The sequence below is a fragment of the Girardinichthys multiradiatus genome, chromosome 5, assembly GCF_021462225.1.
Source record: "Girardinichthys multiradiatus isolate DD_20200921_A chromosome 5, DD_fGirMul_XY1, whole genome shotgun sequence".
NCBI lineage: Eukaryota > Metazoa > Chordata > Actinopteri > Cyprinodontiformes > Goodeidae > Girardinichthys > Girardinichthys multiradiatus.
In genome coordinates, this window is record NC_061798.1 from 18,746,134 (window position 1) to 18,764,853 (window position 18,720).

General features: G+C 40.7%; 1 protein-coding gene across 2 annotated transcripts; it reads right to left on the bottom strand.

Moving 5' to 3' along the window:
• Positions 1 to 1,045: 1,045 nt before the first annotated feature.
• Positions 1,046 to 18,635, bottom strand: smu1b (SMU1 DNA replication regulator and spliceosomal factor b). Of its 2 annotated transcripts, XM_047365837.1 has the most exons (12): positions 18,497 to 18,635; positions 17,143 to 17,353; positions 15,693 to 15,845; positions 15,485 to 15,601; positions 13,166 to 13,276; positions 12,600 to 12,719; positions 12,217 to 12,333; positions 11,918 to 12,045; positions 9,825 to 9,951; positions 5,254 to 5,415; positions 2,541 to 2,693; positions 1,046 to 2,360 (listed from the first exon to the last, which is right to left on the bottom strand). In XM_047365837.1, exons 1-12 carry the CDS (start codon positions 18,520 to 18,522, stop codon positions 2,262 to 2,264), a joined length of 1,524 nt encoding a protein of 507 aa, XP_047221793.1. In that variant the 5' UTR covers positions 18,523 to 18,635; the 3' UTR covers positions 1,046 to 2,261. The 2 variants fall into 2 exon arrangements, with proteins under 2 accessions (XP_047221793.1, XP_047221794.1); XM_047365838.1 differs by lacking the exon at positions 5,254 to 5,415.
• Positions 18,636 to 18,720: the final 85 nt, after the last annotated feature.

Sequence of the window (18,720 nt, forward strand, 5' to 3'; positions counted from 1 at the left end):
GTGTGTTCCAACTACAGGGGGATCACACTCCTCAGCCTCCCTGGTAAGGCCTACGCCAGGGTATTGGAGAGGAGAGTCCAGCTGATAGTTGAACCTCGGCTTCAGGAGGAGCAGTGTGGTTTTCGTCCCGGCCGTGGAACACTGGACCAGCTCTATACCCTCTACAGGGTACTTGAGGGTTCATTAGAGTTTGCCCAACCGGTCCACATGTGTTTTGTGGACCTGGAGAAAGCATTCGACTGTGTCCCTCGTGATGCCCTGTGGGGGGTGCTCCAGGAGTATTGAGTCGGGGGCCCTTTATTAGGGGCCATCCGGTCTCTGTACAAGCGGAGCAGGAGTTTGGTCCGTATTGCGCTAAGTCGGACCTGTTCCCGGTGCATGTTGGACTCCGGCAGGCCTGCTCTTGTCTGTCTGGTGCGGCTGCCGCAGTAATGGGGGCGCTGTGCCGGGCCGTTGTGGTGAAGAGAGAGCCGAGCTGAAAAGTGAAGCTCTTTATTTATCGGTCGGTCTACGTTCCTATCCTCACCTATGGCCATGAACTTTGGGTCATGACTGAAAGAACAAGATCCCGAATACAAACGGCTGAAATGAGCTTCCTCCGTAGGGTGGCCGGGCACTCCCTTAGAGATAGGGTGAGGAGCTCGGCCATCCGGGAGGGGCTCGGAGTAGAGCCGCTACTCTTCCACATCGAGAGGAGCCAGTTGAGGTGGCTCGGACATCTATACCGGATGCCTCCTGGACGCCTTCCTCGGGAGGTGTTCCAGCCACGTCCCACTGGGAGGAGGCCCAGGGGACGGCCCAGGACACGCTGGAGGGACTATGTCTCTGGGTCTATGTCTTGGGCTCCCCCCGGAGGAGCTGGAGGAGGTGTCTAGGGAGAGGGATGTCTGGGTGTCTTTACTGAGTCTGCTGCCCCCGCGACCCGGTCCCGGATAAGCGGAAGACACGAGTACGAGTAAATAAATAAATTGTGCTTTATCCAAATTCTGCTCTTTTGTTGAGTGGAAACTGAAATCTGTAATAACAAATCAAATGGCACTTCAGATGCAGCCATTTTGAATCTAAATTTATTGGTGTTCTTTTTTTCCTGTGGCAGATGGTATAATATACACAATATTGTAAATATACTAAAAGTAGAGTGCAATGACTTCACTCTACAGTAACAAATAACAGTTAATATCACGCATGATAAATAGTGGCGGAAGACAGTCTGTTACCTGCAGGCATGTGTCTTATGCATGCTCAGGAACACTATTACAAACACCCAGAATACAGCTCTTGTCGTTTATAAGCATGCATATTTCAGATATTACAGATCCGCAGTGAACCGAGGTAGCATGCAGGTAAATCACAGAGAAAATTATGGGGGAAAAAAAGCTTATTTACAAAGCAAAGCATCAAATACCTGATATTGTTAATGCCCAAATATTAGGCAGTTATTGTAAAAAAAAAACAGTTCATCATCATGCATTTACATGTCTGTTGGAGACAGAAGAGATGAGTGCTGGATTTAAATTGCACTGGGGAAGTTGGACTTGCAAAGAGCATCATGGCTGACTTAAGACAGTGTTGACAAAGTTCATAAGTCTAATGGTAAGTTCAATTTATACACTGAAAACTGAAAACAGCTAAAGATCTAGTTGAACCTTATACAAAAAGACATAAGAAATATATGGTTGGTTCTCTTCAGCTGTATTCTGAATGTCATGATGTAAAATTCGGACGTATACCTACCAAAGAAACCTGAACTGCTGGTGAAGGCTGAATGCAAAAAGCAAAGACCATCTAACTGTTTAGGTGATAGTTCAGGGTTTTTGAAGTGAGCCTTTGTTAAAAGGTTATAAACAGTATCTTACCTGCAGCAGATAACACTCTTGATGTCTTTAAAATACGTAGGAGTTGGTGCACCACCAACAATATCTACAAAGTTTTACTTAAGTCTGATCGGTGCTTTGTATGTTAGATTTTCAGTTCTTGTTTCACTCGGGAGGATCATTGGTGGTGCACCACCTCCAACTTACATTGCTGTGTTAGCAACCATCCTATCCACATGTGACAATAGTTTAAAGGTTTAGCAATTAGCCTCATCCTCCGGGACCAACTCATCTGAATTTAAAGTAAATAATTTACATTAAATGAAGATGTTTCACTGCAGACCCGATGCTGTGTATAAGATTTTCATAAAGCTTCACATTATTAATTCTGAACTATCCCTTTAAGTCAATCTGGATGCTCCTCCACAGTAGGAGGCAGGTGACAGTTTAGGGTTTCCACAGCCTTAACAGGCCATCCTCGCTGTATGTGGCAATCAGGTTCTCATGTGGGTGGTGAGCGATTCCAATTACATCTTTCTGGTGAACCTGTGGGTGCAGAGGAACGCAGATCAATACACATTCTCATTTTGCCCCAAGACTTCCTGCTTTCCTTTCTGCCCTTCCTGAAAGATTTTAACTCAACAATGAGACGGCAAAAATAAGTAATTGACAAACGCTAATGGCTTTTCACAAAGATAGTTGTTGGGTATTAGCAGAAGGGCTTACAGTCAGCGTTTTCTCCAGCCTCCCTGTCTTGTAGTTGAAGCAGTACAGCACACAGTCCTCCCCCACACAGTAGATCCACTCCCCGTGGGGTGACAAGGCGCAACACACAAAGCCTGCTCGCTTTGGTTGCTCTGAACAGAAAGTCTTTACTGTCTGAGGAGGAAGAAGGAGGGAAACTAACTTTCCATAACATCCACTCTCTAAACTGGTTGGACCAGAGAAGTAAAATATCAATTATTTTAAATGTTCACTCTCATTAATTAAGGGAATAGTTTGACACTTTGGACATTAACCTTTTCCCTAAATTTGCATAAAAAACTATTAATGTCACAGCTTTATTTGTAGAATAAATCCAAAACCTAAACATGTTAAAAAGAAGATCCTGGAAGCATGCAGAGAACAAGGAGGTTGGAAAAACGTAATGGATATTTTTGATAACAGTTTTATTATTTTAATATTAAGTTAATCATCTTTTGAAGTGTTTAACCCTTTCTCTCTCCTAGACATGGCGATTGACTGAGCTTAACTGTGACTAACTCTATGTGCTCTCTTTCAGACTCTAACCTTGAAAACTGGCTTAGAGTTTATCTGTTCTTTCTTTCTAGATGAAACGACTAAAGGAGCTACATCCATTAACATTTACTTTTTCTTCCCATAGAAAGTACTCCTGGATCAGTGCTTCTTTGTTCTCTTTGTGTCTCTGCTCTGTTCTCTCAAACCCCCAGTCGGTCGTGGCAGATGGCCGCTCACACTGAGCCTGGTTCTGCTGGAGGTTTCTTCCTGTTAAAAGGGAGTTTTTCCTCTCCACTGTCGCTACATGCATGTTCAGTATGAGGGATTGCTGCAAAGTCAACGCCAGTGACTGTCTACTGTCTCTACATGCTCATCCGGGAGGAGTGAATGCTGCAAGTCACTGACTGGATGCAATCTGCTGGGTTTCCTTAGAAAAACTTTTTATCCAATTTGAATAAATAACTAACTCTGACTGCACTGTTCAATGGTTACGATTAATTGGAATGTAAGTACCTGACTGTTGTGAAGTGCCTTGAGACAACATGTGTTGTGAATTGGCGCTATATGAATAAAACTGAATTGAATTGAATTGAATTGAATTGAGAATAAAATTGGTGCTATACAAATAAAATTGAATTGAATTGAAGCACTGAAGACTTTTATACTTTAATAGTCATGCAAATTTTAAACAGTTTTTAGATTTTAATTCACTTTTCAAGCATTTTTTCTTTAGCAGAGATGGTGGAAGGGCTGTGATACAAATTACTATAGGTTCCTAAAAAGTGGCAGATTGTGGAAAAGTACAGAATCTGATTTAAAATGAAATAGTCTGGAAAAAATAAAATAGTATGGAAGAAAAATTATATTTCCAGCCTTTATTTCCTAGTTTATTGTCTATGTATGAATTTATCCATGCATCCATCCATCCCTTATTCTATGCATCCAAACAGCCATTCATCCATGCATCTCCACCATTCCATCCATCCATCCATCTATGCATCTCCATTGTTCCATCCATCCATCCATCCATCCATCTATGCATCTCCATTGTTCCATCCATCCATCCATCCATATAGGAAAATTAAGGAATTTTAACAAATGTGTTGAAACCCTGAAAATAAGGCAGAGATTATGGAGCCTTTCTACAACATTTGTTTACTTTTCTGTGTTTTTTTGTAGCCATTTTAAGCTATCCTTGATTTGTAAATCATGCACTTTTTGTCACGAGGAAGGCATCTTGATGGCCTAACAATTATTAGTCTCCCAACACTAACTTCAATACTTGATATTCCAGGCAAGTCATAATACAACTGGCTCCACACTTAACAGTGGCGACTCGTGTTATAATCATACCAGTAATTTAGCAGACACAGTCTCTTCTTTGTGCTTGTCTGTTCCCAAACAAATTCCCTCTTAATGCTGGATGTCCATAGATATTTAAGAAATTTATTTTAACCCTGCCTCAATCCTTTATTTATGAAGCACAGCAGAATATGTTGAAATTTGACCATTTTGGCCTATCCACTTCAGGTTTTTTTTACCCTATCCAAAGACAAAGACATTTAAAGTCTGACTTGAGGAGCTAATTCTAACCACATATGGAGATAGTTCAATGTCTTGATGTCTTTAACGTTGTTTAGACAGAAGCCAATTCTTTCTACATCTTTTAAACAAAAATCTGCTGGGGTTAGCCCTATCCAGCTCTTAGAGATTTGCACAGTGTGATATGTTGTCAACTAAGTGGTTATCATGAGGATTTGTGTCTTTTGAGAATCTTATTTATTGCCTAAACTCCAGTGATAATTCAGAGAGTGAAACTTCATCAGTTGTAAGTTTTATTGGGTTTTTATTTTTTGCTAATGCTTATAGAAAAGATTAGCAGAACATGTCTTTAAACTCTTTGTAAGAAAGTAAATTTTAGCTCTTGTTTTTAGATTAATTTTTTTGTTGGAGGGGATAAAAAATAAATCACTAATAATTCCCATAAAGAAGCATAAAAATAAATAGTCAAAAAAAACATGCATTAACACAATGCCTTGAGTGTAAATTGCAAAATATACTTTGTGTTCACAATTCCCTAGTATCCTGAAGACAGATGTACTAAATCAGTTCTCATAGAAATGATTTTTATTAATCTTTTTCATCAAAATAGTCAAATCATGCTCACTGGATGAGGTCTGATAGGCTGCAGAGCTCTCACCTGACCGTGCATATTCATGATGACGACTGTGTTGGACTGGTTGCACACCACAAACTCCTCCGGGTTTTGGTGAAGGGGAATCACATTGTTGACTGGAACATCTGACGTCATTGACTTTGATTTGAATGTGTGAACGCATTCACAAGACTTTGTGTTCCAGATCTGGGAAGAAATACCCAAAGACCATTTTCCAGCTTCACAGTTCTGGTCAGAAGTTTACAGAAACTCATCATTGCCATAAATGTCATGTTAAATTTAGGCTTTCAATTCAATTCAATTCAAATTCAAAAATACTTTATTAATCCCAAAGGGAAATTAAATGTTGTTATAGCTCATATTATGAAGGTTTCGTCAAAGAGCCGTTGTAGATGCTGATGGCTGTGGGCAGGAAGGATCTCCTGTAGCGCTCCGTCTTACAGCAGATCTGAAGAAGCCTCTGACTGAAGACACTCTGTTGTTGTAGGACAGTCTCATGAAGATGATGCTCAGGGTTCTCCATAATGTTCTTCATTTTATGAAGAATCCGTCTTTCCACAATGATCTCCAGAGGTTCCAGAGGAGTCCCCAGAACAGAGCCAGCCTTTTTTATCAGCTTGTTGAGCTTTTTTAAGTCCCTGGATCTGATGCTGCTTCCCCAGCAGATGATGGCAGAAGAGATCACACTTTCCACAACAGACTTATAGAAGATATGCAGCATCTTGCTGCAAACACCAAAGGACCTAAGCTTCCTCAAGAAGTACAGTCTGCTCTGTCCCTTCTTGTAGATGGCTTCACAGTTGCATCTCCACTCTAGTCTGTTGTCCAGGTGAACACCGAGGTATTCATACTCCTCCACCACCTCCACTTCTTCTCCCATGATAGAAATAGTTTTTGACTTATTCCTGTTTCTCTTAAAATCTACAATCATCTCCTTTGTTTTAGTCACATTCAAAATGAGATGATTGTTTCCACACCATGCCACAAAGCGGTCCACCACCTTCCTGTACTCAGCTTGTTGTCCATCTCTGATCCACCCCACGACTGCAGAATCATCCGAGTATTTCTGCAGATGACAGGAGTCTGTCTTGTACTGGAAGTCTGAGGTGTACAGAGTGAAAAGGAATGGTGAGAGTACAGTCCCCTGTGGTGCTCCTGTGCTGCTGACTACCTGGTTAGACTCACAACCCTTCAGTCTCACAAACTGTGGTCTATTTGTCAGGTAGTCTTTGATCCAGGAGATTGTTGAGGCCTCCACCTGAGTCTTCTGGAGTTTCTGACAAAGCAAATCAGGTTGGATTGTATTAAATGCACTGGAGAAATCAAAGAACATGATCCTCACAGTGCTGCTGGCTTTGTCCAGATGACAGTGGGTTTGTTGAAGCAGGTGTATGATGGCATCTTCAACTCCAACTCCACAGCGATAAGCAAACTGAAGGGGGTCCTGATGGTTTACTGTTTGCTTACTCAGGTGGGCCAACAGGAGTCTCTCTAGGACCTTCATGATGTGAGATGTCAGGGCAACATGTCTATAGTCATTGAGGACTGATGGGTGAGTTTTCTTTGGTACCGGAACAAGACAGGAGGTCTTCCACAACACCGGAACCTTCTTCTGGGCCAGGCTAAGGTTCAAGAGGTCCTGCAGAATCCCACAGAGCTGCTCTGCACAGGCCTTCAGGACTCTAGGGCTGACATGATCTGGACCTGCAGCCTTATTCTGATTCAGTCTCTCCAGTTGTCTCTTGACCTGACTTCTTGAGACACACAGGTGGAAGTGGGAAGCAAAGGAAGCATCAGCATCTTCTGATATGGTTGAAGGCAAACATGTAGAAGCAGAAAGGTCTAGGGCTGAGGTGGAAGATACAAAATGTGAGGTGTTACTGGACAGCTGTGGGTCCTGTGGGTCAAAGGAAGATGGAATGTCTGTTTGGCTGCGAGCAGGAGAGGAGGATGCTGAGCTTGTTTCTGAACTGAACCTATTGAAGAATGTGTTCAGTTCATTGGCTCTGTCCAGACCTCCATCGGTCTGATCATCCTTCTGCTTGAAGCCTGTGATCTTTTTCATCCCTGTCCACACATCTCTGATATTGTTTTGCTGGAGCTTTCTTTTCTTCTTGTACACCTCCTTGCTGTCTCTTATCTTGACTTTAAGTTGCTTCTGTATAATCCTCAATAATTCTCTGTCTCCCTCTCTGAAGGCTCTTTTTTTCTTGTTAAGCAGGTCCTTCAGGTCAGTGGTGATCCAAGGTTTGTTATTGGGGAAGCATCTCACGGTTCTGGTGGGGATGATGTTATCCACACAGAAGTTTATATAGTCGGTTACACACTCAGTCATGGCATTGATGTCCTCTCCATGTGGCTGGCACAGTGCGTCCCAGTCTGTAGCCTCAAAGCAACCTTGCAGAGCTTCTTCAGCTTCTTGTGACCATTTTCTCAAAGTCCTCTTTATTACAGGTTGCCTCTGAACAAGGGACTTATATTTTGAGCAGAGAAAAACAAGATTGTGATCTGATTTGCCTAGAGGAGGTCTTGCTGTAGAGATGTATGAGTCCTTGACATTTGCATAAAACAAATCCAATGTTTTGTTTTCTCTGGTAGAGCAGCTGACAAATTGTTGAAACGTTGGAAGTGTAGCAGAGAGTGAAGCATGGTTAAAATCACCAGAAATTGCCACAAAAGCATTGGGGTTTTGTGTCTGTAGCTTAGCAACAACTGAGCTGATGGCATCACATGCAGTGTCAGCAACAGCGGAAGGTGGAACGTAAACTGTTGCCAAAATAACACTGGTGAACTCTGGGTAAATAATATGGACGAAAACATACTGCCAACAGTTCAATATCTGGACTGCAGAGATGACACTTCACAGTAACATGTCCTGGATTACACCATCTGTTGTTCACAAGTACTGCCAGTCCACCTCCTTTACATTTGCCGCTCCTCTTTAAATCTCTGTCTGCTCGTATGGTTAAAAAGCCCGGCAGAGAGACGCTGGAGTTGGGGATATGATCCTGCAGCCATGTCTCAGTAAAACACATGATACTGCATGCCCGGTACTCTGGCTGGGTCCTTTGTAGGGCTTGGAGTTCATCCAACTTGTTTCCCAACGATCTCATCATAATCGACAGAAGAGATGGTTTGAACTTCCTCCTTCTCTCTCTTCTCTTAGCTCCTGCTCTGCATCCACGGCGTCTCCTTTTCAACTCATCAGGGATTTGGGGTTGTAGCTGAAGTATTATTTGAGTATTTGAGATATTAATCAGCTGCTCCCGGTTGTAAGAAACAACCCCGTTGCCATGGCAATGCATCATAACAAATGTCCAAAAATAGAAAGTATTAAGAAAACTCCTCCAAGCTGCACAGCATCCGACACTGGAGTGGACAGTCATCCAAAAAAAATCAACTGTATCCACCACAAGAGGAATAGTTCCCAAAAAAAGAATAAATCAGAATCAAAAGTAACAGAGCTACTCCAACCTGCTGCCACCTTGAGCGGCACAATTCTAGAAAGAGACACAACCCTTCTTTTGTCAAGGCGATATTACACAGCAAACACCTTGAGGGGATTTTAAAAACAAGAATTGGGTGGGTAAGTGTAAATTTACTGTGAATTGTATATAGAGGTTCAAATATATAAATGTCCTCTAGCAAGTTGCAGAGAAACCACACACATCCTCTATACATCAGCAAGGTCTCTTCATACCACAAGCTGAATCTTCTTATTAAGGATTGTTAAATTATTTTCCCTGAAGGACTTTTCAGTGGACTTTTCAGTGGAGTTGAGATTGGAGCCCTTTCAGTAGCTTAATGTTAGCCTGCTTTACCCTTTCCAAATCCATTTTTAAGAGTGTTTGAGACTGCTGTCCAATTGGAGCACCCAGTTATGTAAAAGCTTCTACTTGTTCATTTGAGGGCAAGTAGAAGACATTGGAGGAGGTCCTTATTCTTCATTATTCCACCACTTTGGGAAATGCACCAGCAGCACTGGCAGCGCAACCATCCCCCAGCATTATACTACCACCACCACGTTTCACAGTTGACACCGTGTTCTTAAGTTTATTCAGCTTCAGCTATCTGCCACTGTGGCTAAATATTTCCATGGTCAAAAAAAAATTTTCTTCAGAATGGCCTGACCTCAACTCTATTGAAATTTGTGGACTATGCTTGAAAGTTGGGTCTACGCCAGGAAACCGACCAATTTCAATGAACTGCACAAAGTTTGCCTGGCAGAATTTGACCAGGAACGTGTTGAGGCTGTAAATGTATGGTCAATGTGCACATTGCTCAGAAAAATGTAACCAAATATTAGCATTTACTAATTTTGACCCTTTGTGGTTTACAAAAAATAACCACAATAAATTTAAACTTGTGCTACCTTGTCTTGTGTACAAAAGCCAATGAAGTTGCATGATATAAAATCATACCTCGTCAGAAAAAGGAACAGTTCCAATGCATCCTTAAAACCTACAACAATTTTATGACATCTGTTACCATCAAACGTTTTACACTGATGAGTGTATAATGTTTGATGGGAACCATAAACGACATCTAGTATGGTATAACAGAGTGTGCATCCAGATCGGTTATGTATATCATACCTTAACAGTGCCATTGGATGAAGCGCTGATAATGTGAGCACCATCCTGAGTGAAACATGCATCGTTTACAGATGATGAATGGCCGTTTAACTCCTGTAGCGTCTTGCCTGACCTCAGTTCATGGATTCTGAAAATGATGTTTAAAAGCCGAGTGACATAAAGGACACTGAACCCACACACAAACAGTGACTCATTTAAAAAAAACCTCTGTTTAACTGGAATTATTTTTGAGAGCTGACAAAACATGTAGCTGCAGAGTTATATTTAGCCTCTGCTGTGTGAATGGGTGCAGAGGAGCTAAACCATGACAAAACACCTCACGCGTACCGATTCGCTACATCTCCTGGTGGATGATTTACTATTTGCAAAGAATTTTCTCGACTTAAGGATCTGCGAGGTGGAGAAACACGTTGCAGCTTTGTGCCTGAGCACATGGTACCTCAGCTGCACCCACACAGCACATGTGCCTCCAGCTCGAGGCTCAGCCCACACCCCCCAGGAGTCAGAAATAACAGTCAACCCCTCCAAAATGAAAGGAGAATCAGAGTATGTGTTTATGTTTGTATAAAATGTAGAAGACGTCAGGAACAGACATCCTTATACTTTTGAAGGAACTGAACCTTGCAGATGTGCTTATGCAAGTGGATGAAAACAGATGATTGCAACTGCTAATTCTGTACTTTGAAAATTGTTTCACTTCTAAAACATACAGTTACAACAAGTTTGGATTAAGATTTACACAAGTTTGAATTGCAAGCTGTTATTAATGCACACATATCCAGTTGCATCGGAAAAGACACAACTGAGGACCATTAAAAGTACACCAATCTGTTTCATGCATTCTTTCCTGACTTTTTGGCCACCTACTCTTTTGTTTCTTATGAATTCACAGTGGGTTGTAAAAGTAAACATTGAAATAATGGGAACAAAAAAACATCTTCCTTCATCTGTGTTGATGCCTATATATCCACCATCCAAACTTTTATGAATCATGTCATTACTGAGGTCAGTAAGATTTCTCACTTTCCTCCCACTACAGACAAGTCTGCTTCAGCACGAGAAGCTGAACAAAGCTCCTACATTGTGTTCGGGTTACACTGGAAAGTATCAGTATGACCAGTTTTTAATCACAGAAATCTGAATGTCTATTTTTCTTAAGAGCAAAACTGACCTAATTTATTTCATTTTTATCTCTTTTATACTTTCACATGTATCAGTATCCATTTTAGAGTTCAGCTGAATTTTCCTGCCACTGGGAGCTGTACTTTAGGTGTTCTACATATAATGTACAGGCCAACACTATGTATTTATGTATCCAGTATAAGTGCATTTACAGCACCTTGCTCAATATTGGTAAAGATATCTAAAAAACACCTTAAACTAAATAAGACTTTTAATGCAGTGGCATAACTGAAAAACATCCAATGCTTAAATAAGCATATTTATTCAGCAGGAAAATAGTTCTTAATATATATAGAGAGAGAGGGAAAGAGGGAGAGAGAGAAATCATCAGTGAAACAACTACTGTGACTCCTGCTGTTATTACTTGGTGCAAACCCTTTTTACAAATAGGACAGCACTTAGTTTTCTGTAACGTTTTACAAGGTTGGAGTATACTGAGACAGAGGGATCTGACCATCTTTGTAGAATCTCCCTAGATCATCCAGTCCTGGTTCTTCCCTAATGCTCTCCAATCTTCAGCTCACCTCACATTATTCTATAGGATTTAGGCCTGGGGACTGAGATGGCCATGGAAGAAGGTTGACGTGTTGATTTGGCTGTTTTGAAAACTAACCACCAGGTTTTTATTTAAAATGAAAAACTTTGTATTTTAAAGATTCCATGATGCCTTGCACCCCGAAGACGTTCCCAGGGTCTTTCAAAGACGAACAGGCATACAGCATCACGGTTCCTAGAACCAGGTTGCATTTTTCAGAAAATTGCATTCTACTGCAAAAATAGCTTTTCTACACATCTCTATGAGGGGTGCAAATAATTCCAAAATCTATCAAGTGCAGTGTAAATAAAATCAATCAATTAATTAAAATATATGGTATGGCTCTGAGTTCGTTGTGCACGCCACAGTAACCCACCTTATGGTTTGGTCGAATGAGGCACTGAGGATCTGGTCGCTGTCCTTTGAAAAACTCAGACAAGTCACACCTTTGTTGTGAGCATGCTCGAACCTGCGCACACACAGGCCACTTTGGATCTTCCACACCTTCCCCATCAACACACAAGGACATATTTTAGGGATGTAGGATGACATTAACAGCAAAATCTGTTTATTTATAGTATATTTCAGTACACATATCAAAACTGAGAGTCTAACACGGGGACATAAGTTGGTTTTTTACATTCATACCACATGAAAAAGGTTGACCAATCTGACCTTTATTTTGCCATTCAGAGCTCCTGTGGCCAGTAGATCTGTATTTTGACTGAAGGACATACACAGTACAGCATCATCCATCATCATGAAACTTTCTTGGGCCTGATACTTGAGATCCTGCAGGACAACATTCATACACAAATAAAAAACACATAGACACCCACATATAACAACAAAATATATTTTAAAAAAAAACACAAGCCTAAGTGGATAATGCCAATCACAAGTATGGTTTTGGAATTATTGGAATCTTTCTTCTTATTTTAAGAAGTCAGGAAGTGTCTAAACATTGTTCTAACAAATGCGAAAAGAACATATGAATAATTATAGGTATGTCATAGAATTAGAAGCAAAAATGAAATAAAAATATGAAAAATATTTACCTTGCAAATTTTTCCACTGTTGAAGTTCCAGACCTCAATAAGCCCATCCACTGATCCGGTGATTAAATACTTGCCATTAGGAGAGAACCGGGCACATTCCAGGTGTGAACGTCGTCCAAACTGCATATTAAATCACATGTAAAAATTACATAAGAACTCTGCAAGAAACTTCTTCTAGGTCTACAGTCTGCAGCGCAGTTAAACACAGAATAAAAACTGAATTTCACATTAGTTATCCTCAGGGACAAATACAATTCTCCAGCGCTCTGCAGCAGCGTGGGCTGACTATTCTCTCTTATCACTTTTGTCACTGGAAAGCAATAATGAGCGATGCCTGCAGCTACTAGAAGCTAGCACTGAGAGCATAAACTGACTGGAAGAGGCGTCTTGAGGTGAATAAAGCAATTAGTTTTGTGTCAGGATGCGTAGTGGATGAAATAAACCCAGAACTTATAAAACAAGTACATACCTACCACAAATGGACCAGTAACTACAACATCATATATTCATTATCCAAACATTTTCATATGGGTCAACACAATAATGTCCTGATCTTTGTTGACTACCTTTATGTGGCGGTACAGCTGTGTAGGAAATCTTTCTTTCTCCACATGCTGCTCCTTGCTTGCAGATGTGTCAATTTCAGGGGAGAGATAACTTGGATTTATCTTCATATACTGCAACAGAGACAACAACATAAAACTTCCAGCTATCACACCATCATCCTAGGTCCTGGAGCCACTCATGGCTGTTTGCCCACTCTATTGCAGTTCATGCAGTTAACACACCACTATGCATCCATGCATGAGGAAAAAATGATTATTGAAATATGAAGTAATGGGACTCATTCATGTGAATGATCAAGCAATGTACAGGGAAGAAATCGAACAAGTAGAGAACTGGTGCATAGACAACCCGGTGCTCAACATGGAAAAAAAAGACATGATCACTGACTTTCAGAGTTCACAACATCAACAAGTATACAGTAGAGAGAGTGAATGGCATTAAATTCCTCAGTTCACTAATCTCTGACTATCGGACCTGGTGGAAGAACATCACAGGGATCATGAAACGGGCCTAGCAGAGACTGCACGTTCTGAGCACATGGAAAAATCATGTCTTCCAGAATCCTCTAAACATTTCACACAGCTGGGGTCAGTTTGTTGTTGCACTGTATCTTAGCCTGGCCCTCCAACTGATACATGACATGACAAACTAATTATATATCCTATTATTCTGCTGTCACCAAGTGACTGTTGAGTATCTCCCAGCACAACTGATTATTTGTATGTTAGAATGAATTCAAAATCTAAAATATTTCCTGTTATACAGCTCAGGTATTTTAGGAGTGCTAGTAGTACTGACATGAGCTGGGCAATTAAAGTTAATAAAAATGTATGAAGCTCGGGTTTTTTGGAAACAGAATGGTTATGTATACATTTTCCTTTGAAACTGGAATGTAGGCCAACTTTAAAACACAGAACAAACAAATATAAAAAATTGCCCAAAAAGTTGTTTCAGTGATATTAACACAATAATCCTGCTTCAGTAAAGGATAAAATAAACTGTTGACATACTTTTGGACCCACTTAGATACATCTGAAGTAGAGCATCTCTGTAAGTAATCGATACATCCATTAAACAAACTAATTGAAAAGAAAAAGTAATTTAATAATTTGCGGGCCATTTGTGTGTTGCTCAGATTGATGATGCCTACATGCAGCTGCAAAAACTTTAAAACTTAGATTAATGCTTTGAAGTGCTTTAATTTAATGCAGAAAAGCTGTTCCTGAAATTATAATGCAGCATTTAGGGAACAAGATGTGACATTTTGAACCTTATACTTTCTGCTCAGGATACACACACTCCACATCTCCAATTCTAGTAGAAAAAGCAATGTTACTGTTGTCATTCAGAGTTTGCAGGACATAGACTTTGAGTTTCTGATAAGCGTGTGGGGTGGTTTTTTTCTGGCATGCACACAGATTATCTGGGTTTTCTTCTTTCAAGCAGAGAAATTTAGATGAATTAAATTATTCCATTGTTACTATTTTGTAGCTTCATTTGTTTTACTAATGATTGTGTTACACATGGTACAACTGGTATCCTGTTTTATCCAGTGATTGAATTTTATGCTTACAATACTGATATAATTACAATAACAGTTTGCAAGTGTTGTTTTAATGTAGGCTTTGTGTGTGAAAACATCTCTTTCGTTGGTCAAGTTTAGTTAAAAGCTGAGAGAGAGAGAGGTGGCTTTAAAGCTGGTCACATCAATGCCTCATCAGAAGAGAAAGAGTTGTGTGGAAGATCTGCTCTCATCAACACATGCTGTGTCCACAAGGAAAAACCTGGAATCCAAATTTCATCCATCTGAACATCCACGACTGGTGGGCAGGCACCTGCTGCCTCCTTTCCTTCCTCCGAGTGACCCACTATATAGTCAGTCCGTACTAAGGGCGACGGACTGACTATATGAGACTGCTTGACTGATTAATAATACAATAGTATAATCTAATACAGCAATAATATCCCCTATAACTAACTGGCACCAGGTGCAAATAACCCACTGCCTGCCATACTTTGGTTTATATGCATAAACTTGTTGATGAGAAACATGGTTACAATTTCAAGTTTAACCAAAATAGTTCTAAAACTGGAGGAAAACTGTGTGTTTTTGCTAAAGTAGAAGACTACGGAGGTCTTTAACAGAGAGTATAAAGGCACACAACAGCTCCTATATAGTGTAGACAATACACTGTAGATCAAAAAGTTTTTAAAAAAGGACCAAAATCAAAGGAATTGCAAAGAAGAGTGTTACATCAGTAGCATGAATTCCCCTGGCATGTAATTACAGTCAGAAAAATATTGATCTCTGTACTCACGCTGACTTGTTCCAGGAGCCCAATGAGGCGAGAAGGAGGCACCACACTGACCTCCCTCGCTAAAGCCTCAGCTATGGCTCTGCGTCGCTTCTCTTTACTGCCCCCCTTCGGGTATGCCTGCAGTGACAGGAAAACGGTTTTAACTTGGAAATCACACCAGCATGCCTTCTGTTTTGCTCGAAGATATAACACTTATATGTTTTCTAACCTCATGAGGGTCAAAGTAAGGACACGTCAGCAGTTTCTCCAGGTGGGCGTACCTTTCCGGCTGGATTTGCTTCAGCATGATCATTGGGTCGGTTTGCCTGAGAAGCGAACGAGCTGCACCCACCTCCCTCATTTCAATGAGCTCCAATACAACCTGTTGAGAAGATCGGTGGTGTTTGAGGTGTTTTTTAAGCTCTTGCAAAAGTATTATTGCCCTTTGAACTTTTTAATGTTTTGTCACATTACAACCAAAAACACTGGTGTATTTTATGGTATATACCAACACACAGTAGTGCATAATTGTGAGCTGAAATGAAAATGACTCATCATTTTCAAAATTTTCTCAAGTACAAATCTGAGTCAATGCTTTGTAGAACCACCTTCCACTGCACTTACAGTTGCAAATATTTTGGGATATGTCTCTACAGGCTCTCCAAATCTAGGGGCTGAATTTTTTGTTCATTCTTGAATGCAATATAGCTCAAGCTTAGTCAGATGTGATATAGAGTACCTCAAAACATACATTTCCCTGTATTTAGCTCCATACATCTTACCAGCAGTTCTGACCAGCTGCTGAAGTCCCTGCACAAGAAAAGCATCCCCACAGTATAATTCTGCTTCCACCATGTTTCACAGTGAAACTGGTGTGTTCTGTGTGATGCACACTGTTAGTTTTCCATCACACATGATGTTTTGCTTGTTGCCCAGAGAGTTCACTTAAGGTCTCATATGATGTGAGCACCTACTTTCACAGGTTTGCTGGGTCCCCCGTGTGGCTTGTGGGAAACTGCAGACAGATCTCGATTAATTCCTTCAACAATGGCTTTCTTTTCCCAATTCATCCATAAAGGCCGGATTTGTGGAGAGTGACTAATAGTTGTCGTAATAACAGATTCTGTGTCAGCTGAATTGTCACAGGCCTTTTTTGTTCCTCTCCTGATTAATGCTCTTCTTACCTGGCCTGTCTGTTTAAGCAGTCAGCCATGTCTTGGTATGTTGTATTCCATTTCATTTCATGATGGAGTAAACGATTCTCCATGAGAATGTCAAAGTTTAAGATAGTGTTTATAACCTAATGCTGTTTTGAACTTCTCCAGAGGAGTGGCATTTATACTGAGATTATATTACAACCAGGTGGCCTCCACTGAAGGCAATTGGCTGGACTGGATTTCATTTAGGGGTATCAAAATAAAGGGGGCTGAATACAAATGTATGATGATCTTTTCAGATTTTTAAGCAAAACAAATGTTGAAAATGATGTGTCACTTTCCTGCCAGTCCATAATTATGTACTACTTTGTGTGGGTCTACCACATAAAATATCTCGGTAAAATACATTGAGGCGTGTGGATAATGTGACAAGGCCTTGAAAAAATGTTCAAGGCATGAGAATCATTTTTCAAGGCCTCGTAAAACAATCAAACATTGTCTGAGGAGCAAACTAAAACTCACCTGTTCATAGAGGTCAATCAGTGTGTTGTCGGGCAACTTGAGAGACTCAATGGCCAGCAGAACAGAGTCCCAATGGCCCCTGTATATATCCTCAATAAAGCTCTCGATGCTTTGCACTGTGTTGAGAGAAACAGTGGTTTCCTCCTGTAAGGTCGTCAGCGTGCGGTAGAGGTTATTCTCCTTGAGGTACTGCATTATCAGACGGATCACACTGCAGAGACAGAGAGGAGGAAACTCTAAACACTTAGAACATTCTCCTTTACAGATTTGTTTGGACAATACCACAGGCCATCTGGAACCGCGTTGATCCAAGTGACTCTTTTCCCAACATGTGGATTTTTGTCCTATTTAAGCCCATCTGCGAAACACAACTCTCCTTCAGCACTTTTGCCAATAACATGCACCTGCAGGCAATAATGGGATGCAATGCAAAAGTAATAATACCTGTTTCTCTTTTTTGTATTTTCTTTACAACAACAAAATTCAGTACATTTTTTGGGAGGCTTACCCTGGTCTGCAAAAAATGGAAAAAAAAAAGGTTTTGAATCTCTATGTGCAAAGCTGGTAGAGACGTACCCCCAAAAACTTGACCTAAAATTTCACCGCAAGGTGGCTCTGCAAATAAATCTACAAATGTTTCCCACTTTTCAAATTTAAACATAAAATTTTAAAAGGCATGTGCCGTTTTCCTTCAACCTCACAAATATACTCTACTTTGGGTTGTGTTGTGACATAAAACTCCAATAATCACCTACTGACTCTCTGAAACATTGTTGTGAGTATATATGATATCCTATATCACCTGTAAAAACACCCGTTTCACTTTAAAACAATGCACATTACTGCCATCATACAGACAAATTACCAACTGGAGACACAGAGGGGGACAAGGACAATAACCTCAGCGGGGGAGAAGCATTCATTAGATCAACAGGCACATGTGGATCATAGACGCTGTCTGCCAAAATAACCACTTCTCTCTTATGATCTGCAAGACTGTAAGATCAAATGGCTCAGTACAACCATCTGAGCAAGAATGACAATTTCTGCAGTAATGATTACAAAAACTGTAAAAATAATTTTTTTTAAATGAAAGAAAAAAGAAAAGATAACAGCTCATTTGTTTTTCCTCCCTGCATCTGTATTTTACACAATCTGGGAATCAAGGAAACTTGCATCAAAATAAGTGTCATATAATTTATCAAAACCACCCGATAGGTTTTTCCACGTTAACGCGCAAAATATACCATATTAAAGATAACCACATATTCCAATCTTTTCTGTTTATTCTGTCAACATCGAAATGTAAATTTGCTGTCATTTATCATGTATTAATGAGCAGAAGTGCACTTACTCCGTGGGTTCCAGCTCCACAGCCATTTTTGGGATGTTGCCTCCTGCTGCTGCCGCACCGGACTGACGCTATGGAGGCTTGGCTCGGAGCGCCTCCCGCTGGAGCCACGTGAAGTCCGCCGGTCGGAGACCACCCACCGCACGTGCCGTCTCTTTGCGTTTCGTATGGTCATTGCGGGTGGTCCCAGAACGTGCGACTGCACCCGCCACGCACACAGAAGTGTC